Below are 27,530 nucleotides of genomic sequence, written 5' to 3'. Positions count from 1 at the left end.
AGAGTCATGTACCAAAATGTTCATTGCAGCTCTATTTACAATAGCCAGGACATGGAAGCAACCTAAGTGTCCATCAACAGATGAATGGATAAAGAAGATGTGGCACATATATACAATGGAATATTACTCAACCATAAAAAGAAACGAAATGGAGTTATTTGTAGTGAGGTGGATGGACCTAGAGTCTGTCATACAGAGTGAAGTCAGTCAGAAAGAGAAAAACAAATACCATTTGCTAACACATATATATGGAATCTAAGGAAAAAAAAAAGAAGGTCATGAAGAACCTAGGGGCAAGACGGGAATAAAGACACAGACCTACTAGAGAATGGACTTGATGATATGGGGAGGGGGAAGGGTAAGCTGTGACAAAGTGAGAGAGTGGCATGGACATATATACACTACCAAACGTAAAATAGATAGCTAGTGGGAAGCAGCCGCATAGCACAGGGAGATCAGCGCGGTGCTTTGTGACCACCTAGAGGGGTGGGATAGGGAGGGTGGGAGGGAGGGAGATGCAAGAGGGAAGAGATATGGGAACATATGTATATGTATAACTGATTCACTTTGTTATAAAGCAGAAACTAACACACCACTGTAAAGCAATTATAGTCCAATAAAGATGTTAAAAAAAAACAAAACAAAAAAAACCCAGTATGGTACTGGCACAAAAACAGACACACAGAGCAATGGAACAGAATAGAGAGCCTAGAAATAAACCCACACACTTATGGTCAATTAATCTATGACAAAGGAGGCAAGAATATACAATGGAGAAAAGACAGTCTCTTCAATAAGTGGTGCTGGGAAAACTGGAGAGCTACATGTAAAAAAATGAAATTAGAACATTTTTCTCAAACCATATACAAAAAATAAACTCAAAATGGATTAAGGACCTAAACATAATACCGGAAACCATAAAACTCCCAGAAGAAAACATAGGCAGAACACTCTTTGACATAAATTGTAGCAATATTTTTTTGGATCCATCTCCTAAAGCAAAGGAAATAAAAATAAACAAATGGGACCTAATTAGACTTAAAAGCTTTTGCACAGTGAAGGAAACTGTCAACACAATGAAGAGACAACCTACTGAATGGGAGAAAATATTTGCAAGATATGACTGACAAGGAGTTAATATCCAAAGTATTTAAACAGCTCATACAACTCAACATCAAAAAAAAAGTAACCAGATTAAAAAATGGGCCAAAGACCTGAACAGACATTTTTCCAAAGAAGACATACAGATGTCCAAAAGGCACATGAAAAGATGCTGAACATCATTAATCATCAGAGAAATGCAAATCAAATCCATGAGATATCACCTCACACCTGTCAGAATGTCTATCATCAAAAAGAACACAAATAACAAATGTTGGTATAGACATGGAGAAAAGAGAACCCTTGTACACTGTTGGTGGGAATGTAAATTGGTGCAGCTACTGTGGAAAACAGTATGGCTCAAAAAAAGAAAAACAGAACTACCATGTGACCCAGCAATTCCACTCCTGGGTATATATGAGAAAAAAATGAAAACACTAATTTGAAAAGATACATGCAAACCAATGTTCACAGCAGCATTGTTTACAACAGCCAAGATACAGAAGCAACCTAAGTGTCCATCAGTAGATAAATGGATAAAGAAGATGCGGTATATATATATACAATGGAATACTACTCAGCCATAAAAAAGAATGAAATCTTGCCATTTGCAACAACATGGATGGACTTGAAGAATATAATGCTTAGAGAAATAAGTCAGACAAAGAAAGACAAATACTGTATGATATCACTCATATGTGGAATCTAAAAAATAAAACAAACTAGTGAATACAACAAAAAAGAATCAGACTCACAGATACAGAGAACAAACTAGTGGTTACCAGTGGGAAGAGGGAAGGGAGGAGGGGCAAGATAGGGACAGGGGATTAAGAAGTACAAACTACTATGTATAAAATAAATAAACTACAAGGATATATTGCACAGCACAGGAAATACAGCCAATATTTTATAACTATAAATGGAACATAACTTTAAAAATTGTGAATCACTACGTTGTACACCTGAAACTTATATAATACGGTACCATCAACTACACCTCAATTAAAAAAAAAAACTTGTGCTAATCATTTAAATTTTTAAGTTTGTCTTTACTTAGAACATTAACTAGCAAATAAAAAAATAACTTAGCAAATCAAGAGGACACGAAAGAAAGGAAAAGCTTTATATTTCGGTGCCTTTAAGGGCACTTGCTTCCCCGCTTTTCACTGGACCCTTCCGGCCAGATGGCCAGCCCTGTACCTCCTCCAGCTTCCTTTCCTATTCTGCTTTGGCTCCTGTAGCATCACTTAATATCCTGCCGTTCCCTGAAAATTATCCCACACTCCTCATGTCCTCGTGCCTTTGCCCATGCCTCTTCTACCAGGAATACCACTCTTCTCCCTTCTATACATCTGTGAACTCCTGCTCATCCTCCAAGGTGCTGTCTGCATCTCCCCAGTCACACCCTGACCTCAGGGGCTCAGAGAAGGCCCAGGGCTGGGGGAGGGACTTACTCAAGGAACCTGGTGATGTACTCGCGGCTGCAGCGGGACCAGGTGAGAGGCGCAGCGTCGTACAGGAGCTGTGGAGACATGATGAAAGGCCGTTTCCCAACGGGCTCACAGTCATTGCCGCTTCCGTCATGCTGAATGCCAAAACTGTGTGAGAGCACAGGCCCCAGGGGCGGGTGAGCTGGTGGGAAGCCACCAGGCCGCCCCTCCCTCGGAGGTCTATAAGGTGCTGGATCCTGGCTCCCAGGCCTGGCTCTGCCACCAAACCACTGTGTGGCCTGGGGAAAGTCATATCCCGTCTCTGAGACTCAGTTTCCTTAAGGTAAAACATGGGTGTGCTAACTAGTATCCCACAGGGCCCTCTGCCAGGTGCACCAGCCTGAGCCTGAACTAAGCACCAGGGACGCGGAGCAGCCCGGCTCCTGCAATGAGCTGGCCAACAACGGCAAGCCAGGTGGCATGCGTGGGGCCCACTGTGGCCCCCGCAACCTCACTGGTGCCAAGAACAGTCTGACAGAGTTCCTGCCACCCCTCAGGTCCTGTCCCAAGGCTGTGCAGTGGAGTTAGGGAGTCTGAGCTCCTGCACCACAGGAAAAGTCTCAAGACCATCCTTGGGAAAGACATGAGAAAAATTACCTTTGCTGAGCACTTACTATGTGCCAGGCACCATACTAAGCACTTTGAGAAACACTATCTCTCTCAGCCCTCAGTGATGACCCAACACCTCAGACCAACAGAGCTCTCTGTGAGCCTGCCCTCATTGGCTCCCAGACATCTAAGACTGCCATATTCACATCTAAGCAGTCTGGGCACAGAGGGCCAAGGGTACGGGCCATGCCTAGGCATAATAGCCTCATGTGGAGGTGTCCAACAGAGGGAGCCTTGGACATCACTGAATCCAACCCCCTCAATCAACAGGGAACGCAGAGGCCCAGAGAGGGCAGGGAACTTGCCTAGGGTCACAGAGCGATTAGGAACAGGGGGTTGGCAGGGACTAAGAGTAAAAAATGCAAGCACTGAGGGCAACAGGGAGGGACAAAGACCTATGGTGACTTTCTGGCCCATCTCAACCCCACTTCAAATAAGACTCACCCCTCTCCTAACAGGGAAGCAGCCTGTCTGTGGGGTGGGGACAGTGCCAGGGATAGCATGTGGCCAGGCTGGGCTCATTCCTCAACGCAGGGCTCCCTTCCCTGGGATTGTGTGGGCCACTGGCTTGGCTGTCTGGTGCCCACAGGTTGGGAGGTGAGGTCAGGTTCTTAGTGTGGCAGTGGGGTTGGCGGGGTACCTGTGCCCGAGCTCGTGGGCCACGGTGAAGGCCAGGGGCAGGCCCGTGTCCTCGTTGATGTTGCAGCTGCGGTGAGGCTGGCACATGCCCGCCACATGGGACAGGCCCAGGGTCTCGCAGGGCTGGTTCATGGCGGCACACAGGTCCTTCCTGCACATGCAGAGAGAAGGGGCCCTCAGGCTGACTTGGCCCAGAGCCAGGCCCACCCAAGCTGAGGGGGCTAGGGAAGGGCCCCTGCTGACCCTGAGGGAGGTTGGGAGTGAGAAGGATGCCCCTCCCATCGCTCCGAGACCAGCGCAGGAGCCATTTGGGAAGCAGGTGCCCTTGTTCACCCAGGACACCTATCTGGGCCTGGGGAGTAGACCCATGCACAGACAATTTGGGTCACTACCCCAGTGAGGGTGCTGACAGAAGCTGCCGGAGCTCAGCAAAGAGAAATAACTCCACCTCAAGTTCAAAAACACTGCCTCTGAACAGATAAAGAGTTGTCGGAGGTTGGGGTCATGTTGAAGGGGGGTGGTGTGTGAGTAAGATTTTCTGGTTATAAAAGAGTTGCACAAGAGATCCTTCTAATAGAACCATTCTATATCTAGACTGTAGCAGTGGATACAGGAACTTACACGTGATAAAATTGCATAGGACTGGGACTTCCCTGGTGGCGCAGTGGTTGGGAGTCTGCCTGCCAACGCAGGGGACACGGGTTCGGGCCCTGGTCCGGGAAGATCCCACATGCCGTGGAGCAACTGGGCCCGCGTGTCACAGCTACTGAGCCTGTGCTCTAGAGCCCGTGAGCCACAACTACTGAGCCCACGTGACACAACTACTGAAGCCCACACACCTAGAGCCCGTGTTCCACAACGGGAGAGGCCACCGCAGTGAGAGGACCGTGCACCGCGGGGAAGAGTGGCCCCCGCTCGCCGCAACTGGAGAAGGCCCACGTGCAGCAACGAAAGACCCAACGCAGCCAAAAATAAATAAATTAATTAATTAAATTAAAAAAAAAATTGCATAGGACTAAATACACACACACACACACACACACACAACCCCCACCCAAACAAGTAAGTGCATGTAAAACTAATGAAACCTGAGTAAGTCTGTGGATCATATCAGCGTCAATTTCCTGGTTGGGATATAACTACACTTATGCCAGATGTTACCACTGTGGGGAACTGGATGAAGTGTAGATGGTACTTCCCTGTATTATTTCTGACAACTGCATGGAATCCACAATTATTCCAAAATAAAAAGATCTCCCCCAGTACTGCTGGAATCCAGTCTTGGGTCAAAGGTGTACAAACCCTCCTCAAAATGAGGCTCCCTGAGAGCAGGACCATGTCTGCCCCCCCGAGGGTCAGGTAGCACCTCCCGCCCACGCAAGCTCTACCAGCCACACCCACAGCCCAGACCCTCACAGCTGGCGGTACCTGGTGAGCAGGATGGCGGTGTCGTGGTGCAGCGGGTGGGCGTCCCTTTTCATGTTGATGCTTTTCTGCCACTTGCAGAAGCTCCTCAGGGTGTTGTCTGCGTGGTGAGTGATCTTTAGGTCCTCCTGGGGGCAGAGAGCGTGGCCACTCAAGCCTCTCTCTGAGCTCTGAAGGGCCAGGCCAAATTCTCCTCCACATGAAGGCGGGAGACAGAGGCCCAGAGGTGGCAGTGGGCAGACAAGCAGGCAGGCCCCCAGTCCAGCCTCCAGTCTGACAACCCCGCCCACAGGCACGTGCCAGACGGGACCTAAGAAGAGGGTCAGCCAGGGACTGGGGGTGACAGATGACACTGCTTGGGCCAAGGAGGCCCTCGCTGTGCCCTTCCACAGGAGGCAGCTCAGGTAAGTGGCAGGAGGGCCCTGGCAGACGATGCCCATCCCAGGGGGCAGTGTGGGGCCACGTGACTTCTCACCTCCTCGTCTTCCAGCAGGACCAAGCGCACGATGGTGATGTGGATGGGGTTCCCGATGCTGGGGTCATGAAACAGGCCGGCCACCTGCCCAAGAGATAAGGGTCAGGCTGTCACCTTGGATACAGGATATGGGCAGCCTCTGCCCACCTCAAGGGATGCACACCCAAGTTCACACAATGGGGAGCTCACCAGTGCATGCATCCCATACATGAACGTGCCCACACCTGTACACACACTTCCCCAACCAGCAACAGCAGAACCTGGGGAGGACGAGAGGGCCTCCCAGCACCCGGCCATTCCTGAGCACCAGTTTGGGATCCTATTCCCCAGCTCACACCTCTAAATGCTGGCTTGTTGGCCCATCTCAGGGTCCTAACCTGCCCTGGCTGGGACAGCCCTGCAGCCCACTCCTGCCCTGGGGACGCCAGGACCAGCATCCCAGGAGTGAGCCCTCTCATGAGGCATGACCTGGGCACGGCCTGGTGGAGGGGTGGAGGCAGGCAGAGGCCCATCTTCCCTGGGGCTGAGAGCCATGGGGCCAAGAGGGCAGGTGTGCGTGCCTCTCAGAGACCCCCGTAGCTACAAGGGCGGCTCCACACTCAGCCCCAAGACAGAAGGCCATCCTCAAAGATGGACAGTGCACCAAGGTGCTGGGAAATGGGGGTTAAAGCTATCTGCTCTTTTAAAGCTCCCTCAGAACAAGAAAGGGGCCAGCCCACAACTGGGGACAGGTGTCAGGGTCCCAGCAGGCAGAGATGTCAGGACACACCAGTTGTGAGTTGGCTTCTAGCAATTCCATCAAGAAAAATAATATTCAAATAGGAATGGACAAAACACACACTGTTAAGAGGGCAAAAAGCCCCTGATAATGGGGATGAATTACACCGTCAGAACCCAAGGTCAGGAATGGTGAAGACAGTGATGCAATGTGTCTCTGTGCCCTCCATGCACATGCTGGAGCTGGGAGCCCCTCTGCACTGCCTTCTTCCACCACATCAGCCAGTTTTGCCTCCTAAATTTTGTCCTCTAGCCCACCTGCAGCCTTGCACCCCAGTCATCTGTCTCTGAAATGCAAACACAATCATCCTATGCCCTTGCTTAAAGCAATGAGTGGGTCTTCACTGTCCACACATAAGGTAAAAGTCCTAGACCTGGCACACAGGCCTGTGCGGTCTGGCCCCTGCCCACCTCTATGGCCTCACTCCCCTCCTCAAACCCCCTCACTCCTGGCTCCAACCACTCTGGCTTTCTCTCAGAATCCCATGATCCTTCCTACCACAGGGCCTTTGCAGATGCTGTGCCCTCAGCCCGGAACACCTTCCCAAGTTATCTCTCACCCTCTCTCCAGCTCTCACCCCTCCATCATGTCTTCCGGGGAGCCTTGATTCTACCCGACACTCCCAAACCACCATGAACTTGTCCTTCCTAGTACCCCCTCCATCACACCTTCATATTCATCAGGGTGACGGCTTCATTAACGTCTCTCCCATTCCAGACCATAAGCTCCATGAGGGCAACGTCTGTGTGGACTCCCTCTTACAGCCCCAGTGATCTGTCCAGTACCTGGCACATGATGGGCTCAAGAAACAGTTGTTGAATGAATGAATCTTGAGCACTTGCTAAGTTTTTCCAATGCGTTATTTCATTAAAAAAAAAAAAAAACCAGTGAAAAATGAAGAGTACCCCAGAGAAAGTCAGATTAAAAGAACAAGTCTTTCCTAGTCGACATGCAGGTGAACTCAGCAGCAGCACCCAACAAAGTGGCTCCAGAGGAGGCCCTGAGGGTCTGCTAAGACCTGTCCCGACAACTAGCCCACCCCATATCCTGAGTTAGCGCTGGGATAGCTTCCTGTCACCACAAAGCCCCACCCCCAGCGGATATAACACCTCTCACTGTCCCCCAAGAAGTATGGAGGTGAAACAGATGCTGGGAGGGACTGGAGGGTGGCAGAGTCATTACTTGTTGACGAGATCAACCAATGAGTGTCTGTTTATGGCCTGAGGTCAGTGTGGTTGTCTGGATAAACGATACCCAGGGAAGACGAGCCCTGCTCTGGTGCAGGCCGGGAGAGCAAGCCAGGGTGGGCAGTGTTCATGAGAGTAAGATCTGGGGGTTACAGGTGACCACAAGCTCCCAATGAGCTGACAGTATGACATGAGCCACTCAAAAAGGGCCTGTGACCTCAGAGGACATGAATTGAGGGTGCAAAATTGGGTGGGGGGACCTCTCTTGCTATGCTTGGAAGAGACCCACCTGAGCTCCCGGGCTCAGGCCTGGGTCTGGCACAGAGAGGACACTGACAGATTGGAACCTGCAGGAGGCCCTGGTAAAGAGTGAGGCTGTCCTGAAGGTGGCTGTGGGGCCGAAGGGCAGATGCTAAAGCAGCCACAACAGCAGCAGTAACACTGACCGAGCCTAGCACACAGTCCTCATGCTGGGAGCGTCACATGCCTTATCTCACTTAACCTTCTTACTTCTCAGGCAGGCATAACTATCCCCACCTTACAGATGGAGTAACGAGGCTCAAAGAGAGGCTGAATAGGGGATCAGAACCCAGATCTGACTGCATCAAAGTTTCTGCTCTTACTTCTTAAGTTTGGAAAGTGCTGCCTGCCTCCTCTCTGAGGGATTCTCAATGCCTATAGCTTTGGAGGCTCTGAGAAGTCCTGCAGTAAAGTCTGTGTTCCTTTTTTTTAACCCTGTGTTGCCAAACTTTTTCAACAGCGCCATCTTTCTTCACAGAACACTTAGCAGCATCCCTTGGAACAAGTACTCCCTGGAATATTCTTTGAGAAATGCTACAATGATGTACAGTTTCCCCAGCATGGGACCCTATTCTTATGCATCCATCACCTTATCCTTGGTACAGAGCTGGCACTCATCCCATCAGCGTTACAGAACTGCTCCAGAGGGAAAAGAGGGTAAGTTCTCCCCATCCCCACCACCCTGTTCCCCCATCCTTCCAGCACACTCTGGCCACCACAGCTACCCAGCTGTCCCTCTCTGGGGCAGGCTGAGGGGCAGAGAGGACAGAGTGGGACTTTGGAAGCAGATAAATCTGAGCTCCGGTCCCAGCTCTGCCACTCACTAGCTGTGTGACCTTGAGCAAGCCCCTTGGCCTCGCTGAACCTTTGTTCCTTCAACTATGAAATGGGGCTGAGGCTTAGATGAGGCAGTGAGTGCGGAGCACCGGACAAGTAGCAGGTGTTCAGAAGGCTCCAGCCCTAACACACGGTCCAGCCCTCCTCGGAGGCTGGCTGCATGCCACCCCATGCCCCTGCCATCTCCTGGAGTCTCCCTATCAGGTATCTAGCACTGTTCAGCTCATAGGTGCCCCCACTCTGTCCTGACCAATGCTGGACTTGCCAGCTTGGGAAAACCTGATACTGTCCAGAGCAGGTGACTGTGAGAGCCAGACCCTCCCTCCTCCAGGGTGGGCTCACAACGTAAATGTGTGCGTCCTGTGAGCCTGGACAGGGAGGCAAGAAGGGGCCCCGTTTTGGGGCCAAATCCTTGACCCCTGGCACACAGGGGATGTCACGGGGCAGCCTGGAGGGCTCAGTACCTGCCCACATGGAACACTCAGAAAAAATGAGGCAAATGAACCCAGCTAACCATTGGTGGCTCCAGCCAAGCTCCTGGGCCTCCTTCAGGCTGAGCCCCTGAGTGGAGGATCTCATGGCCTGGGAACCTGACCTTGCCCACCCCCAGCCCAGAAGCCAGGCCCCACTGTCCAGCAACAGTCCCTCCTGAACCCTGGCCTTTAGTGGTTTGTCTCCCTGGGCAGATAAGGCTAAATGGAAGCTTGGCTGGGTCTTAGAGCCCTCAAGGGCCAGGCAGAAGGCTATGGCCTTTATTCCATAAGGAGGAGGGAGCCAACATGGGTGGCCAAGTCGGGCAGGAACCGGCCCAGAGCTGAGCTTGCCAATGCAGACTGAAGCAGTGGGGGCATGCTGGCCACAGACGGAGCCCCTTTCTTTCTCTGACCCCAGGCTTCATGGCGATAAAAGGGGTGGCCAGACCTTCAGTGATCCAGAGTGCACTTCCTTTAGTGTTGCAGGGGGTGTAAGGCTGGCACGGGTGGAAGTCACAGCACATGACATTGGCCACATCAGCTGCAGAGCACACACCCCCCGCCCTGTTCTCAGTCACCCAGCCCAAGAGGAAAACTGTTGTTCAGTGGGTGGCCTGCTAAGAATGCCAAAGGCAGAGATCTTTTCTCCCGGGGGCCGAAGGAAGCAGCTTGGCTGCCTGAGGCCTCCCACCTGCACACCCAGGGCAGCAGCAGGGAGGGACTGGCTGGCACTACAGGAGCAGGAATCACCAGCTCCAACCTGCCACAGTGCCCCAGGTGGGACCTGGGAGACCTGGGCTCCTGTTCGGCTCTGTCTTGCCTCGCTTGTGACCTGGGCAAGTCACTCACCCTCCCGGGGCCTAGTTATCTCAACTGTCCCGTGGCATCAAGAGCAGTATGCCAACACTGTGAGGTGCTCTTGTCATCCCCAGTTCACAGGTGAGCAAGCTGAGGCTAAGATAGGTAATGTGGCTTGCCCAAGGTCACCAGCTAGTAGAACACAGAACCGTACAGATCCTTCTAACTCTGCTGCGTGCTGATGTCTCAGGCAGGGGCTGGTCTGATTGGTCATTTCCGTGTCCCCAGCGACCAGCACAGGTCCCGGCACAGAGGAGGGAGGTCTGTTCAGAGTGGTGTGGATGGGTCAACCAGTCTACGAGCTCCCTCAGCCTCCCCTCCCCCAGCTCTGGTCCTGGCAGCGGGTGGAGGCTGCTGAGCCAACGGGGTGGAATGACACTCAGTGGTGTCCTCACAGCAGCCCCAAAGGCCCCACCTCTGCCCGGGCTCTCTCCTAGTGACCCCCTGCGGGGCCTCCCATCCCCTCCTGGACTTAGGAGCTGGAAGCCTATACCTCCTGCTTGGGGCCTGGGCCTGGGGAACGCCCACCCTTTGTACCTCAACACCACCATCCCCTGGCAGCCCTCACCACACCCGACGCACCGCCCGCAGCAGCCTCACCATGTTCATGATGGTCAGCACGTAGCTCTCGACATTTGGCTGCCCGTGGTACTCCACCATTTTAGCATCGGCTACCACCAGGGTCTCCACCCACTTCTCTTTGCTGACCGAGCGCTGGTGTAGACGCCTCGGCCGCTGCCGCCGCCACTGCTGCCGCTGTTCCCGCTGTGCCCAACGCTCCCGCCGGGGCTCCAGCTCCGGGGACTCTGTGGGCCCCAGACGGGCTGTGGGTTAGCTGCCAGTAGACTGGCCCAGGGCACACGTCTCAAGGGCCTTTACCCAGTGAGCTCTCTCTGGGTCAGTGGGAACAGTGCTGGGATCAGAGGCAAAAGGCCTGGACTCCCATCATGGCTTTGCCCCAGACCTGTGCTGTGTGACCCTGACCTGGTCACCTCCCTTCTCTGATCCTGGGGAATGCCTGACTATAAACAGATAAGTTGATCAGTCTCACAGAGTGACTTCGGGGGGCTAATGAAATGGTGGATATGAACACAGTAAAGCACTGTGTCCGTGAGGCGAGCTCCTAAGCCCCTATCTCCCCACGCTGATCCCTCCCCCGCTGGGGGGTAAGTACATCCCAGCACATGCAGATCCCCCGGCCTAACCCCCAGCCTGGGGAGGCTGACCAAGACCCCAACCAGCTGACCCCACTGGAGACCTGCCCCACTGACCCAGGCTGCCCCCAGATCAGAGGAGGAAGCACATCTATGAAGCTGGGGAAACTGAGGGCGAGAAGCATGTCTCTTTGGATATCTGTTCCAGCAAAGAGAGTCCCTGAGCTGTGGGCAGCTTGTGAAGTTGGAGCAGTCCCCAAACCCCAGCAGCCCTTAGCAGGCAGCTCCTCACAGGGACTGGCCAGCACTGACTGTGGCCACTCTGCAGAAGAGGTGCTGGGCGCCACACTCTAGGTCTCCAAAATGGAAGTTAGTTATCCTGGGGAGGGACCAGAGTGGGGAGGGGAAGGAGGTTCCTGGCTAGCTGTCCTGCTGGGGTTGGGTATGGCCCGGCCTCGCCTGGACACTCGAAGAATAGTTGGCACAGCTGGAGGTGCCCCAGGCAGTGAGTGGGGAGGGGCAGGGAGAGACGGAGACGGAGCCCTGAGGTGGGGAGACAGATGAGCTGACAGTGAGAGGAGCCAGTCCAGGGCATGAGCGGGGGTAGGCCTGACAGGCAGAGGCCTCAGGCCCGTGGCACATTTGGAGGGCACAGGCTATGATGATGTGTCTGTCGGTCTGTGTCCCTTTGGTCCAACAGGAGCTGGGCATGGAGGTGTTGACAGAGGTTTCTAGAAGGCCCCTCCATGCCCCCAGACCCATCCCCTACCCCAGAGCTGGTAGCAGAGAAGCATACCTTTCACCCCACAGGTGCCTGGAGCCCTGGGGTCCCCCGGCTCTGCCCACCTCTCAGGGGCTTGGCGCTTGTATACCACGTGCGGCTGGGCGCGGCCAGGGTGGGCTGGGACACCATCCAGGGGCTCAATGAAGTAGTCCTCGTTGGAGAGCTGGAACACACCTTTCTGGGAAAGAAGCACCAGGGTCACTTGGGGAGGGCTGGCACTCAGCTGCTCTTCCCACCCATCCCAGAGGCCTGTCCTGCCCAGCGGAGCCCACCACCCCAACTGACCCCGACACACTGTGCTTTCCTCTCTCTGGGCCTTTGTTCACTTTGTACCCTCTGCCTGGAATGTCCTTCCTTACAGCTTCACCCAGCCAAAGGCTTCTAGGCTAAGCTCAGAAGCCACCAGCCTAGGAAGCTGCTCCATACACCCACCCTACCCCTTAGCCCATAAGAAGCAAGAAGTGGGTCTGCATCTCCTGCATCCCCAAAGAAAAGCAGGAATTACAATTAAAAGCTTAACATCAAGAAGAAAAAAAAAAGTCCTGGGGATGTAATGTACAGCATGGTGACTATAGTTAATAATACTGTATTGTGTTTTTGGAAGTTGCTAAGAAAGATCTTAAAAGTTCTCATTACAAGAAAAAAAACTATATGTACATAAATTTGTAACTAGACTTATTGTGATCATTTCACAACACATAGGTATCAAATTGTTGTCTGAAACTAGTATTTCAATGATATCTCAATAAAAAGAAAGAAATATGATCACCAAAAGAAAGAAAGAAAGAAAGAAATGGGTCTGCTTCCAAATCTAGCAAAATGGACACAGAGATGCCCACTGCCACGAGGACATCCTTGTCCCTGGTCCCAGGGTCTGCCAGAGAAGGAAAGCTGGCAGGGATGTCTTGGTCATGTCCGCTGGTATTCAGAGAGGCCAGAGGAAGGAGGGGCCTTGGTAAGTATCTTTGAGCAGCCCACCACCTCCTGGGGAAGCTCAGGACTCCAACACGGAAGAAGGTTTTACCTCCCTTGGACCTCCCTCACTGGCTCCAAGTCGGCCAGTTGGGTCACTCAGGGCCAGAGAACCTGGAGCGCTAGATGGTGCATCATCAGCTCTAGGGGCTGGAGGCCTGGGTTGAATGCAGACTCCACCACTGGATAACTCGGTGACCTTGGGCAAGTTCTTCCCTGAGCCCGCTTCCTCATTTGTAAAACGGGAATGATGCACCTGTCGCTCAGGCTCAACAAGATTAATTAACTGTATGGAAAGGGAGGAGCACAGACTGGGTAAATGAGAGACTTTCCCAGGCATATGGGCTCTCAAAGGCCCAGATACCCTAGAGCCTGTGAGGTGGGCTGTCATTAGGCCCTGCCCTGCCACAGCCCATGGCTTTTCCTGAGCAATCTGAGCTGAGGCTCCCCCCACCAACAGTGGATGGCTGAGAATGTGCAACCTCCCAACTCCTCCCACACCCCACGCTTGGGAGCTGAGAGCAGAAAGGGGCCCTATCCTGCTTGGAGTGGAGCTGCTCTAACTGGGCACTCAAGCAGAGGAAGGCAATTAGGGCTGCAGGCAGTAGCCAGCATTACCTCAACCCAGAAAAACCTGGAGGCTGAGGCCTGCTCTCCAGCGAGGCTGCCTTATCACCCCGAGGCAAGGTAAAGGTGAGGAAGCCTGTCCTGGAGAAGAGCAGCCTAAGGGGGTGAGGGGGGCGGAGGGAAACAAAGTCATAACTGATCCCCCAAAGAAGAGGGATTCAGCTGCTTTCTAAGTTAGTCTACACACACCACAAACAGTGGTTCTCAAAGTGGGGTGTCTGGACCTGCAGCTTCAACACTATCTGAGAAACTGCCAGAAATTCAAATTTTGCTACCCGCCCCCCCCCCCCCACCTACCCTATGGTACACTGTGTTTTTAACAAGGCCTGGGTGACTCTGGCTCGCATTAAAGTTTTAGAACCGCTAGAGAACAAAGAGCCTGCGTTGTCCACCCCGTTTTACCGGTGTGAATACTGAGGCTGGGAGAGGAAAAGCCAACAGGCCGAAGTCAGCAGGCAGGTCCGTGGCCAGGCCGGGGGCAGCCCCGCGTCCCGCCAGCGCACCCTGCGCACACTCACCAGGCCGTCGCAGGCGCTGATGGCTGCCAGGCCGCCCTCGAGCTCAGGGTCCTGCACCTCGCCGAGCAGGTGGCAGGCGGGGGCACGGGCCCGGATGTGCGCGCGGCCCAGGCCGCCGCGCCGCCGAGTCTCGCTCACGAAGCTGGGCGCCAGCAGGTGCGAATTGGCTGTCAGGTTGAAGCGCAGCTCGCGGCCGCGGTACTGCAGCTCGTAGAAGGCGGGCGTGGCGGGGCGCGCGGACACGTCCCTCTTACGCAGCGCGCGCGGCCACAGCTCGTAGGACAGGAAGGAGCCCCCCGCGTCCACGCGTACCGGGTGCACGATGTCCAACGCTGCCCGGCCCTCGGCGGCGTGCTCTGCAGGGAGAAGAGCCGGACCGGAGTGGGGAGCGGCCGAGAGGGCGGCTGAAGTCTGAGTGCCGGGACTCAAACACCCACCACCTGTGCTATTTCACCTCTCCGTGCCTCGCTGGCTCCATCTAGGTTATCGGGATAACCTCTTAACAGGTTTCCCTGCTTCCGCTATTGCCCGTGTGGCATCCCTCTCCCCTAGTCTTTTTTCAGCGTAGCAGTCACAGGGATTCGTTCCAAATCAGTCAGATCATGGCCCTCCTCTGCTCAAAACCCTGCAGGGGCTTCCAGCTCACACACAACAGGAGATAGAGTTATGGCGATGGCCTGTGAGGCTTTAGGCAAGGTTACCGCTCCAATCTCATCTCTGCTACACTTCCCGAGTTCCCTCCACTCGGCCACTGGCCTCCTTGCTGTTCCTCAAAGTCAGACATGCTCCTGCCTCAGGATTTCGCTTTGCTATTCCCTCCACCGGGAACACGCTTCCCTCAGTGTTCCACCTGACTAAACCCCTCACTTCTTTTCAAGTCCTTCCTCAAAGCTCTCCTCGCTTTATTTTAAAATTGCAACTCCCTGGCTCTCCCTATTCCCCCTTCCCTGCTTTATTTTTCCCCATAGCACTTCTGACATACTGTATCACTTAACATCTTCATTCTTTTTCCTATTTTTCTTTCTCCATCTCCTTCCAGTGTGAACTCTGGGAGGGCAAGAATCTTCATAGTCTTTGCTGAAGAGTTTAAGTGCCAGAGTATCTGGAAACTAGTAGTTTCTCAGTAAATATTTGTGTAAAATCTGTAGAATGGGGATAATTACTTACACTTTGGGAACTGAGGATTAAATGAACTGAACTGCTCCACATATAGCAGTGCCTGGCCCACTGACTGAACATGATGGCAAGTATGATTATTATGACTATTAGCCTAATGGATTTTTTTTTTAAGTGCCTGAGGGTTCTGCACACATCTCCAGGTCTCCTGAGATGGGGAGTCAGAGAAGAACCACCCAGGTAGGGCTCCCTAGCCCCTCATCACTACCACTTCAGCGGAGCAGCTCTAGTTTATTTCTTTCACATTTAAGAGTTTGAATGAAAAGTTCCAGGGCTGCAAAACTTCTGCAGACTTCTGCTCAGGCCCTTGCCATTTGCAGAATCCTCTCCTAGTCATTCTGTCTGCTTGGATTTCCCAGTAAGGCTTCATTCTTAATCTTTTTTTTGCCATGGACTCCTTCTCAGAAAAATGTTTTTAAATGTATAAGATTAAATATACCAAGGAGGGCTTCCCTGGTGGCGCAGTGGTTGAGAATCTGCCTGCCAATGCAGGGGACACGGGTTCAAGCCCTGGTCTGGGAAGATCCCACATGCCGCGGAGCAACTAGGCCCGTGAGCCACAACTACTGAGCCTGCGCGTCTGGAGCCTGTGCTCCGCAACAAGAGAGGCCGCGACAGTGAGAGGCCCGCGCACCGCGATGAAGAGTGGCCCCCGCTTGCCGCAGCTAGAGAAAGCCCTCGCACAGAAACGAAGACCCAACACAGCCAAAAATAAATAATAAATTAATTTAAAAATATATATATATATATACCAAGGAAATTGATTATATTGAAATACAGTTGTCAAAATAATTTAAAAAGTAGATGTGAAATTATGTGCTCCTTTACTAATGCACTAAACAAGATTTAATGGCAAATTTAACAACTATGGTGATTTAGAAGTAGTGATAAATGTCAACCTTATTTCAAGATACCTGCAACTGTATTGAGATAAAATATTTTGCTTTTCCTATTGGTAGCAAAATCACAGATGCTGCCAACACTACTGTGATTTGTTGCTAATATTTATAATGGAAGGAAATGCTAAATTTCACTTCAAGGTTACAAAAATTAAAGATGTAATATATTCCCATCCAAGGTCATGGATCCTCTGAATTCTACCCAGGTCTCTATGGCTGCAGATCCAGGTTAGGACACCTGCAGTAGAGTCCCCAGATTGCTTCTGGAGAAAGCAAAGAGACATTCAGAGAAGTGCAGAGACTGGCTTAAAGCCACACAGCGATAGTAATAAAGTCTCCCAAATGGCTTCAATCTCTCATTAACATTTTTCTACACTCCGCAGTCCGTCCCTTGCTGGGCCTCAGTTTCCCCTTCGCCAACATAAGGAGTTGGACCAGATCAAGTTTTTCAAACTATTTTGGCCACCAGACCTAGTCTTCAAAAGAAATCTCATGTGGATACATACACACATAAGAGCACCACTGCTGGGGGTGGGCAGGAACCCCAGGGCTGATGCTCTTGTTCTCCCTTTTCCTTCTCTGCAGTTCCCAGGCTCTGAGGTACAGGTAGGAAACTGGCCCATGTGAGGTGTCTCCCAGCTTCAGGTCCTGCCCAGATCAACTGGCTTTATGCTCAGCTCCTGGGATCCTGGCTGCTCGTGACAATAGCCTCTCGAGGCCACAAGGATGCCTGAGTGCCCTGCAGCTGTCCCACAGGGCTCTCTGTGTGGCCACTGCTGGGGCTGGAAGGGAAGCCAAGCCCAGCCTGAAGCTCCATCCAGGCCAGGCCGCAGAAACCCAAACTGCCCTCCAATCTGTCTCCTGTCAAACCACGTGTAAAGCGCCCTGCACACGCCAGTGGTGTGCCCCCCTGTTGAGGACATCCCCCGCGGCCCACAGCTTCCCCAGCAGGCCAGCCATCAGGGCATGGTCCTCTAAGAGCATGCTCCGAGCGAGGCAGGGTGGGCTGGGGTGACTTGCCGTGTGGCTCTGGACAAATTTTCCCTGTCTCTGAGTTTCAGGAGGGCACCAGTGCAAGGATTTTCCAGACATCTCAGATGAGAATTTGTTAAAAACAAATTCCCAGGCCCTGCCCCAGACCCACTGAATCAGCATCTCCAGGAAACAGGACTGGGAAGATGTGGGGTTTTTTAAAAAATTTTTTAACATCTTTATTGGAGTATAATTGCTTTATAATGGTGTGTTAGTTTCTGCTGTATAACAAAGTGAATCAGTTATACATATACATATGTTCCCATATCTCTTCCCTCTTGCATCTCCCTCCCTCCCACCCTCCCTATCCCACCCCTCTAGGTGGTCACAAAGCACCGAGCTGATCTCCCTGTGCTTTATGGCTGCTTCCCACTAGCTATCTATTTTACATTTGGTAGTATATATATGTCCATGCCACTCTCTCACTTCGTCCCAGCTTCCCCTTCCCCCTCCCCGCGTCCTCAAGTCCACTGGAAGCTGTGTTTTTACCAGGAGCCTCAGGGGACTGTGATCATCAGGGAAGTTAGGAAATTCCTCACTGGAAGGGAACCTGGCTGAACATCAGCAGTACCTGGAGAGCTCTGAAAAACTGCAGCTGTCCAGGACCCAGCCCAGAGATTCTGAGTCCATAGATCCAGGGCTTTGAGGCCCCAGAATCTGTATTTTTTTCTGTATTTTTCTAAACCTTCTGGGGATTCTGTTGTAACCATTTCAGGGCTGGCATTTGGAAGCCACTGGGCTGGATAATTTAAGGAGACTTCTTGCTCTGACATCCTAATAAGGGCATTTGGGATGGCAACTCCACAACCACAGCCGGCAGACTTGTTTTTTTGTTTGTCAGTGTATTGATTTGGGGGGGGGGTGGCGTGGTTTGTTGGGCTGGCAAAAATGTTGGAAAGTATTTAATCAGTTGCTAGTGTTTAAAAAAAATCACATCATTTTGTATAAAAATCTCCATTTTCAGCTTAAAGTCTTATCATCCATCCATGTCAGGCCTAAATTCACACTTCTCAAAAGTGGCCCTTTAGAGAGGGCCTGTGCTCCCCCATCTGCCTCAGTCTCTACCACTCCCTATGGTGTTCTCAACACTGTAGCTAAATATAGGTTGCCCTCAGCTTCACACTTGTATTGTCTTTCATTCAGTAAAGAACTGAATCTCTAACAAAAATGGGAAAACAAGAGATGGGCCAAGAGGCCCCATGTTTCGAGAAAAATGTCTTCCCACCAGCCTTATTATGTTACCTGCCTGGTCCATCCCTCAGAATAGAGAAATGGGTGCAGGGCACTCGTGATCAGTACCCCTGGCACAGTGCCGAGAAGGTCCAAGAGAGGGGAGGGGATACCCCACAGTTGAACAGGGATGAAGAAAATCTTCATTAAAGGGGCACATGTGAAATGTCCCTTGACATACAGGTACATATTTAAGCGTGAAGATGAGGAGGGCATCTTGGTGGTGGACAACATGTGGTAGACCCCCAGAGAAGTAGGAAAAAGCCAGGGGTGAGGGAAACAAGCAGTAAGAAGCTTGGCCCAGGTGTGTGTTTTGTGAAATGAGAGACAATGGAGTGACAAAATAATGCACTGTCAAAAGTATGGGCTTTAAACATAGGAAGACCCAGGTTCAGGTGCCAACTTGGCCACTTAATAGTTGTGTGGCCTAGACAGTCACTTAATCTTGCTGAGCCTCAGTTTCCTCATCTGCTCAGAGAATCCAGGTCAGAAAACTTAAGGAGGGTCACAGGGCAAATAGACGGAGAATAAGACAACAGCCACACTCCAAGGCTTTGTTTTAAATGAGTATTAACAGCAGTTCCCAGGGCATGAACCATCACAGCCAAGGCTGTTAAAGACAAGCTGAAGGTCTGGGGGTGCTGAAGCTACGTGAAGCCATGAAGTGCTCAGTATACCAGAAAAACGAAAGCTACATGGCATACTTCTGGCAACAGCAGTGTCCTCAAACGTGTGTGGGTGGGAGAGGGTAGTATGTATGTGGCCGGGGAATTGGAACCACTGCGGAGAAATGGCTCCAAGAGCTCAACAGTGTCCCTGGGGAGGGATCCATGACCTCGGGGTTATGCGGTCCTGTTGAGAATCCCTGCTCTAGACCTTGGGAGATTATTGCAAGACAGAAATTCAAGTGAGTTATAAAGAAGCGTCCTCTTAAGTTCAAAAATGTAATGGGGCTAAGTAGAAATATGCTGCAGGTGAAAGGCATTAGAATTAATGTGCTCTAGAGACAGAGTGCCTGGGTTTGAATTTGCAGCTCTGCCACCTACAGCTGTGAGGCCCATGGGTAAATTACTCAACCACACAGTCTCAGTTCCTCCATCTGTAAAATGGGTATGATAATAATCGTACCTTAGGTTGTGTAAGAATTCAGTAAGTTAATACGTAAGTGCTTAGTACAGTAGATAACATATAGCAAATGTGAACTAAGTTATGATTGAAAATTAGCAAGAGAAGTTCTAAAGTATACTTAGCTATTTCTTTAAAAAACCTGTTTATCTCTTTGCCTAATGGTGTAATAAAATATTTTTTAATCAAAAATTTAAAAATACTTACAGGATGTTACCACTTTTACTGCAATAATTTTCATCTTCTTGTTTTGTTCTGCATTCATTTTCAATAGTCAATTTGTATTGTTTTGCCATTAAAATATTTTTAAATGAGGACAGAGTGAGTTAAAAAATAAACAACTCTTTCAACGTCTCCGACAGCTGACCCCTGGTAGAGACAGTGGTGGCTGAACCTACCACCACCCAGTGCCAGCAAAGGGTAATTGCAGGTTCCAGTCTCTGGTTTGTGGGTGCATCAGAGCTGAGCCAGCAGAGCTAGAGCTAGAGCTACAGCAGGATGGGAGCAGGGACTACTAGTGGTTTATGGCTGAGACTGTCCCGCCAGGGAGTTTAGTCGGTTGTGACTGGACTGAGTTCCTGCCACAATGGGTGTTGAATACTTTGAATATCACCCCTAGGTGACAGAACTGTCACTTTGGAACTTCTACCAGAGAAATGCCAACATGGTGTTTACCCTCACCTCCTTATCGAGTACCTGAGTTACAATCCAGCCCTTCAAACGACCCACAGTTCATGCCAAAGAGAAAAAATAACCAGGGTGTGTGTGTGTGTGTGTGACACACACACCCTCCTCAAGTCTGTCCTCACTTGCCTGCAAGCACATGTGTGCACACACACATGTGATAGTGTTTTGATGGCCCCTGCCCCAGTCCCAGCAATCCCAACAAGTCCTTGGTTTGTCACATTTTCCTAAAAGTGAGCCCAAGATAAGTTCTCTGGCCTGAAAGAAGGTAGCATTCAGTGGGCAGGGGCCCCGGTCTACATCCCCCAGGCAGGTCCAAAGAAAATGACAGAGCTCAGCAGCCTCAGAATCAGGGATCCTGAGCAGGAGCAGACTGGGGAGAGCCCCATGCTATGTATCTATGGGAATACTTCAAGACACTCACCCTGAAGGGGGACCCAGATTAGATAGGAGGGGTGCCTGCCTTGGCTCCACCCCAAATGGCAGGTTCAAGTTACAGGACACACCAAGGACTCCCTGATCTTACTGGGTCTGCCTGGCAGATTAATAAAAATCATGGCCACCACGTGGTAGGCTCTCTGCTCTGTGCAAAACAATCACATTCAGCATCTCACTTAATTCTCACAAAAACCCTTGGAGGTAGATACCATTATCCCCATTTAGCAAAATGGGCAAGCTCATACATGTGTCTGGTCTGCAGTAGAAGTAAAGGGGACCCTGACCACAGGAGACTCCCACCCCCCACCTTTCTCCCACAGCTGCCAGGGGGCCTGGACCCAAGTTCAGGCCCAGGGGCAGTTCCTTGGGGTAACCACTTTCCTGCTCCCTCATCCCCATCACCTGGTTCATCCTCATGGGTCCCCAGCTCTAGACAGAAGGAAAACACAGGCTTCACCCAAGTAGCCCAGGAGTCCAAACCAGCAGGTCACTCTCCTCTCTGAAGCTCTTCCCTCATTTATAAAAGGACTTTCCATCACACACCTTGCAGGGCTGTTGTGGAGCTGATGAGAAATAAGAACTAGGGAGGCTGGCACATAGTGCTTCTCATTAGATGTTTGCTCTATCCCCTACACATTGCTGCTAGATAGGGAGCCTCCTCCCTAAAACACTGCCTTCATCAGCTGCTCCCCTCAACGGCTCTAAGATCTGGTTTAAATGTCCCCTACGTTCCGGCTCATATGCTTTTCTAGCCTCACAACCACAATCCCTCTGCTGGGGAGGCAGGTCTCCCCCAGGCCCAGCAGGCAGGCCTAATCTAGCCACCCTCCTCCACCAAGCCCGGCCGGGATGCACCCCCACCCCCAACACGCACCCTTCCAGCCCATCCAAAGTTCATCCATCCTTCCAGTCCCTCCAAGCTCAGGCCCCTCCTCTCCTGCAAAGCCTTCCCGTCTGCCTCGCCAGAACGGCTCTCCCCACTACTCGACCCGCCCCCATCAGACCAGCAGCTCCCTGAGCGGCAGGCCGGGGGTCCTCTACACCCTCTGTTCCTAAATTCCCAGGCCGGCTACTCCGGACGCTCCAGGAGCTCCGCGGCCCGGCGGACGGCGGCGGAGCAAGATTCTGGACACGGGCCAGAGGCTCGTCGGAGGCCAGCCGGCCGGGGCGGGGAGAGCCGAGCCCAGGGCTGGGGAAAGAAGCTCCTTCTCCCCGCTCCACTCCAGGCGCCTTCACACTTGGGGGAGGGGGAGGCAGGAAGCGCAAGGACCGCGCGAGACCCGGCCCGGGGAGCCGCCGAGGGCCGGCAGGCACCTCGAGGCGGTGGGTAGGGGCCGGGGCGGGAGCGCGGCGGGGGACCGCGTAGACCTGCGACCCCGAGCCCTCGTCCGCAGCGCCCTGGCCAGCCTGCTTTCCAGACGAGGCGCACTGAGGAGGGCGAGAAACTGAATCCATCGCGTGTAAGCCACGCTCCGTCCAGTCCCTCCGACGAGAGATCCCCGGGAGAGACAGACGCGCTCTGCGGTACCCGAGGTGGGGAAACTGGAGCCCGAAGAGCGTCTAAAAGGCTCTTTCCGGCTACAGGCAGGGTGGGTAGCGGAGTCGGGGGCTACGGAAGGCTCCCTGGAGGCGCGGTTTCGCGGCCCCAACCCCACCCCTGTCCCTAACACCAGGGGGCGCGACAGCTCCAGGCAGAGCCTGGCGGGCACAGGGTCTTGCAGAAGTGAGAAGGGGCTAAACCGAGGCTGGGGAAGCGGGGAGGGGTGGCAGGGCCGGGCGGCCGGGGCGGGGCGGCCACCCACCTGGTGCAGATCCGTGGGCGCCGGGCGCCAGAGCGCAGAGGAACAGGAGGAGTGGGCGCAGCAGCGGCGCGGGGCTGCGGGGATTCGGGCCGCCGGGCATGGCCGGTGCCGGGCTGCCGCCGGGCGATCCCGCGCGCACACTCTCGTCTCGTCCGCTCGTTGCCCGGTCCCGGGTCCGGCTCAGGACATGCCCGACCTGCGTGCAGCTCCCGGCGTCCCGGGCCCGGACTCCGGCCCGGCGGGCGGCTACGCTCGGTCCGCTGGCAACAAAGGCTGCAGAGCCCGCCCCCTCGGCCGGCAGCGGAGGCAAAGAAAAGACCGGAGAGGGAGAAAGAGAGAAAGAAAGAAAGGGAGGGAGGGAGAGAAGTCGCCGGCCCCCGCCCCGCCCCTCGGGCTCCTTCCCCCGCCCCCGGCCCCCTTCCCCCGCCCCCGGCCTCCTTCCCCCGCCCCCGGCCCCCTTCCCCCGCCCCCGGCCCCCTTCCCCCGCCCCCGGCCCGCCCTCCAGTCCCGGCTCGGCCTCGCCCCGTCCTGGCCCCGCCCTCGCGGGCCACTCGGGGCCGGTGCCGGCGGCCCACCGCTCTAGGGCGGAGTTGGGGCAGGGAGCTAGTAGCGCCCCCAGACGGCCGCTTGGCCGCCCACCGGGCCGAGGGCGCCCTCTGGCGGTGGAGCCGAGCAGGCCCCTCCCGACCTGAGCCCCCCAAGGCCCCCCAAAGAATCTGGAATTTATGGAATTTCTGCCTTGTCCCTAAACTGTGCTCGAGGAGGCGCCCTTCGGTGTGCTCCCTGGGCTAGGCAGGCCTGCCCTTCTAAGGAAAAGGGACACGGAGGCCTCCCGAGGGTCCGAGGTCTCCAAAGCCAGGTGGGGAGAGAGGCCCAGACTCTGCCCAAGTGGGCAGCTGTTTCCCACGCGGGGCGGGGTCCCTCAATTCCTCATGTCCAGACTCCTTTCCAAGTGTGTTTGCCTGGAGCGAAGCAAAGCATTCGGCCCACGGGCTGGAGCCCACAGACTCTCAGCAGGGGCCCCCTGGGAGCTTGGAGGCCAGCCAACCCCAGCCTCACATCCTCCGCTGCAAACACAGGCCATCTGTCCTTCCGTGGCCCCAGCCCTGATTCTGGCTTCCTGCTCCCTCCCCCGATGCTCCCAGGAGCCCCCGCCCCTGTCAAGGAGCACTCCCACCCCCCACCTCCTGCTTCACTAAACCTGGTCGACCTCTTGTTCCTCAGGACAGTGGTGGTCCGCTTTCTTCCCTTGGCCAGCCTTTGTGTAGCCACCCCCCTGCCTTCTGCTGCCCACATACCTCCTCCCTGTTCAATCTCACATGCACTTTCCCTAATTCCTGGAAGCTCCCTTCTGGCTCCTTCACCCCAAGCCCTGCTGCCCTCCTGGGGGACCCATGTAGCATGTGGCTACAGAGTTCCTTGACCTCCTCATCTCTAATGACCCTTCCCTGCACTTTAGCCACCAGCCCTCACCGCCACAGCCTAGGCTACGCATCCCCAACTGCCCACTCTGAAATCTGAAGATCAGATGCCCCACTCTCACACCACACCCTGATGTCTTTCCCACCCTCCCTGAACATTCACCATCACACTACGTATTTTCCTTACTCGCCTCTTGTCACCTGCCTCTTCCCCCCACCTACCTGCCCCTCCTGGCTTCACCTACTTCCCTCCCTAGCTATACTCACTGCTCAATCCCTGGCCCCTACCCAACTACTTTCCATTTCTCCCCTGCCCCTAACAGCAGTTGGCCTTGCTGCCAGTGACAGGGACAGTTCAGACCACCACATCCTGCCCCCCACACCCCCATCCTGTGCACCAAGCATCTGTAACTGGCACCCATGCATTTCCCCTCCCTCTGAACACAATGGAGCAGGCACCTTCCAGCGGTCAAAGGCTTCCACCAGGCCTCTGTGCTCCCCTCCTCTCTCCTAGTCCTCTTCACCTAGGACCTTGCTCTAGGTGTTCCCTCTTTCCTTGGTCTCCATTGGTTCCTGACCCTTAGTATAAAAACATTCTGGTCTCCCTCCTATTAAAGATAGTGATTATACCCGTCCATGGACAACTGGTCCCTCTTGTTCCCACCCCACATCTCTGCTCCCTTTCTTAGTGTAACTTCTCCAGGGGGTTATCTAGATTTCTCCTCCTCCCATTTGCACCTCAGACTCACCCCCTCCACCATCTTCCACCCTGGTGCCAGAGCCATAGGACCCTTTTCAGTCCTTGTCACCTTGACCTGCCCGATGCATTCTAGAGGTGCCCTCCCCCTCCCCACTCCTCAACTCTGCCCTCGTCTACCTGGCAAACCTCCTCTTCACCCCACAGGTGTTGGGTATCCACGGGGGCCACAGCAGTGAGTGAGAGGGTCACGGTCTCTGGAACTCTCACTCTGGAGGAGAGCCACAGGTCACAAGCTAGTAGGCAGAGGTATAAACAAGACCAGCTGCTGAGAGGGGCTATGAAGAAAATAAAACTGGGAGGCTAGAGGGTCTACTTTCCAAGGGGTCAGTCAAGGAGGGCCTTCCTGAAGAGGTGACATTTACCAGGCATGTGAAGGTAAAAGGGACGAGATGGGCACACACTTGGTGCATCTGAGACCTGTCCTTTCGGGCTCAGCTTATATGTCACCTCTCCCAGCAAGTCTTCCCCCACTCCCTTCTCAGGGTCCCCAGAGCACCCTTTGCCACCCCCATCATGGCACGAATCACACTGCACTGCTGTTGTCTGTTTATGTGTCTGTCAACCCCACCACACTGTGAGACTCTCAGGCCATGTCTTCTTTGTTTTGTGATCTCAGCCCCCAGCACAGTAAGCCCCAGAGATGGAGAGGATCTGGGGAGGGGACACACAGTCCTCCCCGGCCAGCACCACAACCTGCTGTCCTCGATCCTTTGGTGAGCCGCCAAGGCCAAACACAGATTAGAGGATTTTCTGAAAGGCAGCCTAGAAGTTTGTGTTTTCAAACACATCAGCTGACAACAGTCCTCACCTGTTTCCATTTGCGTCCCAGGTCCTGGCCTTTACTCTGTTCACACCCTGCTGGGCTGCCTTCATTTTAAGCCTCCTCGGGAGCCATGCTGGACACCACAGGATACAAAAGAATGCGAGGTTTAGTCCTGCCCTCATGACACAAATAACAATCCAACCGGAAAAATAAGGCCAGCCAACTCCAAATTTGGGGGGTAAAGTGTACATTTTGAACAAAGCAAGAGATTTGATATTTCAACATGTAATTATCCAGAATGTCAGGTATCCGATTAGAGTTTCCCCCTGCCAAATCTTGTTAGAATTATTTGGTTTATTTTTTAAATGATTGTTATGCTACGTAGCCCAACATCTCCAGTAAGATTTAACTTAGCTAAAACACTCCAGAAACTGATCAAACTAAATAAGAAACTAAATTCATTCTACTTCTATATATCCACTTATATATTAATAGATTGCTTAAAAAAAAGCAAGTACAGTAGAGCACTGTATATTTAAAATCATAAATGAATAGATAACAATGAAAAAATGAGGTATATAACTTTTTAAAATACTATAAAACCTCTTTGGACCTCAACTTTCTTATCTGTCTAATGGAGACAGTGATTCCCACTCCCCCATTTCACAGTTTTCTAGAGCAGTGGTTCTCAACCAGGGGTGATTTTGTCTCCACGGAATTTTGCAATGTCTGGAGGCATTTTTTTGGTTATCACAACTAGGGGAAGGGTGCTATTGGTAGTGGGTGGGTAGAGGCCAGGGATGCTGCTAAACATCCTACAGTGGACAAGTCAGCTCCCCCCAACAACAAAGAATTATCCAGCCCCAAATGTCAATAGTGCCAAGGTTGAGAAACTCTGGTCTAGATGATTAAATAGTCTGAAGGCAGGCACTTGGCAGAGTAAAAGGCCTTTTGTTTTAGTATTTTATTTTGCGTTTTTTGGTAAGGCAAGCACAGGATAAACATTCAAACTTTATAAACAGTGAAAAGTAACTCTTCCCTCCCAAAGCTGACCCCTAGTCCCTCAGTGCTCCTTCCCAGGGACCATCACCGTTTCTGTTTCTCGTGAATCCTTCTAGAAAAATTCTATGCAAACACAAAGTTGCATTGTACACATATGGTGGCACATATACACTCTGTACCTGGCTTATTTCATTTAACAGTATAGCTCAGAGATGGAAGCTGGGCCAGCATCCTTACTTATGGACCTGCTGCGGTCTTCTAATAGCATGTGGCACATCAACAAGAATGTAAGCTCCATGGGGGCAGGAAATCTTTGTTTTGCTCACTAATGTATCGTAGGCACTTAGAACAATAGCTGGCATATAATGCACGTTCAGTAGATATTTTCAATTATTCAAACAAATGTTGGATGGTTGACATTCCATTATGTGTATATGCCATTATACCCATCTGCTACTGGTGGGTATTTAGATTGTTTCTAATCTCTTGCTGTGACTATCCTCTGTGCATATGGGTGAGTACATCTGTAGGATAAAGTCCTGGAACTGGGATTGCTGTCAAGGGCATGTGCATTTGTAACTTTGATAGATAAGTATTGCCAGATTAAGGGCATTATTTTTGATGGGTCCCTTCCACCCCAGCAAATTGCAAGAACTGCGAAAATAATTTTAAATGCTAATTTAGGGTACAGATTGCTAAACAGGGATGCCCAAAAAAAAGCCCCCTCCGTGGGACAGGAACTGGGCTAAGAGCTGGCCTTGGAAGTGCGTAAGATGATTGACTTGGAAGGGGATGATGAGCTTCCACCATGGGCCTGATTAGCCATTGTTCTGGAAGCCCTGGAGACACGGGTGTTCTCAATATATTCCCATACTTTGAAACACTACGGCCTTTGCCTGCCAACTACCCAGCCTTAGGAAGGGTGCCTGCCCCTACACCGTCATGAGGGACAACACCACAGGATTCATGGA

General features: G+C 52.5%; 1 protein-coding gene across 1 annotated transcript in view; it reads right to left on the bottom strand.

Moving 5' to 3' along the window:
* Positions 1-22,896, bottom strand: part of ADAMTS7 (ADAM metallopeptidase with thrombospondin type 1 motif 7) — a 62,237-nt gene extending 39,341 nt beyond the window's left edge. The window contains exons 1-8 of the mRNA XM_061180011.1: positions 22,614-22,896; positions 14,228-14,583; positions 12,123-12,288; positions 10,773-10,978; positions 5,740-5,823; positions 5,268-5,392; positions 3,841-3,990; positions 2,556-2,699 (exon numbers count right to left, since the gene is read on the bottom strand). Of these exons, the coding sequence (XP_061035994.1) occupies positions 2,556-2,699; positions 3,841-3,990; positions 5,268-5,392; positions 5,740-5,823; positions 10,773-10,978; positions 12,123-12,288; positions 14,228-14,583; positions 22,614-22,713 (1,331 nt within the window). The 5' untranslated portion in view covers positions 22,714-22,896. The remainder of the gene's footprint in view (positions 1-2,555; positions 2,700-3,840; positions 3,991-5,267; positions 5,393-5,739; positions 5,824-10,772; positions 10,979-12,122; positions 12,289-14,227; positions 14,584-22,613) is intronic.
* Between the last annotated feature and the right edge of the window lie 4,634 nt (positions 22,897-27,530).

The sequence above is a fragment of the Eubalaena glacialis genome, chromosome 2, assembly GCF_028564815.1.
Source record: "Eubalaena glacialis isolate mEubGla1 chromosome 2, mEubGla1.1.hap2.+ XY, whole genome shotgun sequence".
Taxonomy (NCBI): domain Eukaryota; kingdom Metazoa; phylum Chordata; class Mammalia; order Artiodactyla; family Balaenidae; genus Eubalaena; species Eubalaena glacialis.
The sequence above is the reverse complement of the archived record's forward strand: the minus strand, read 5'-3'. Positions and strand labels throughout refer to the sequence as shown.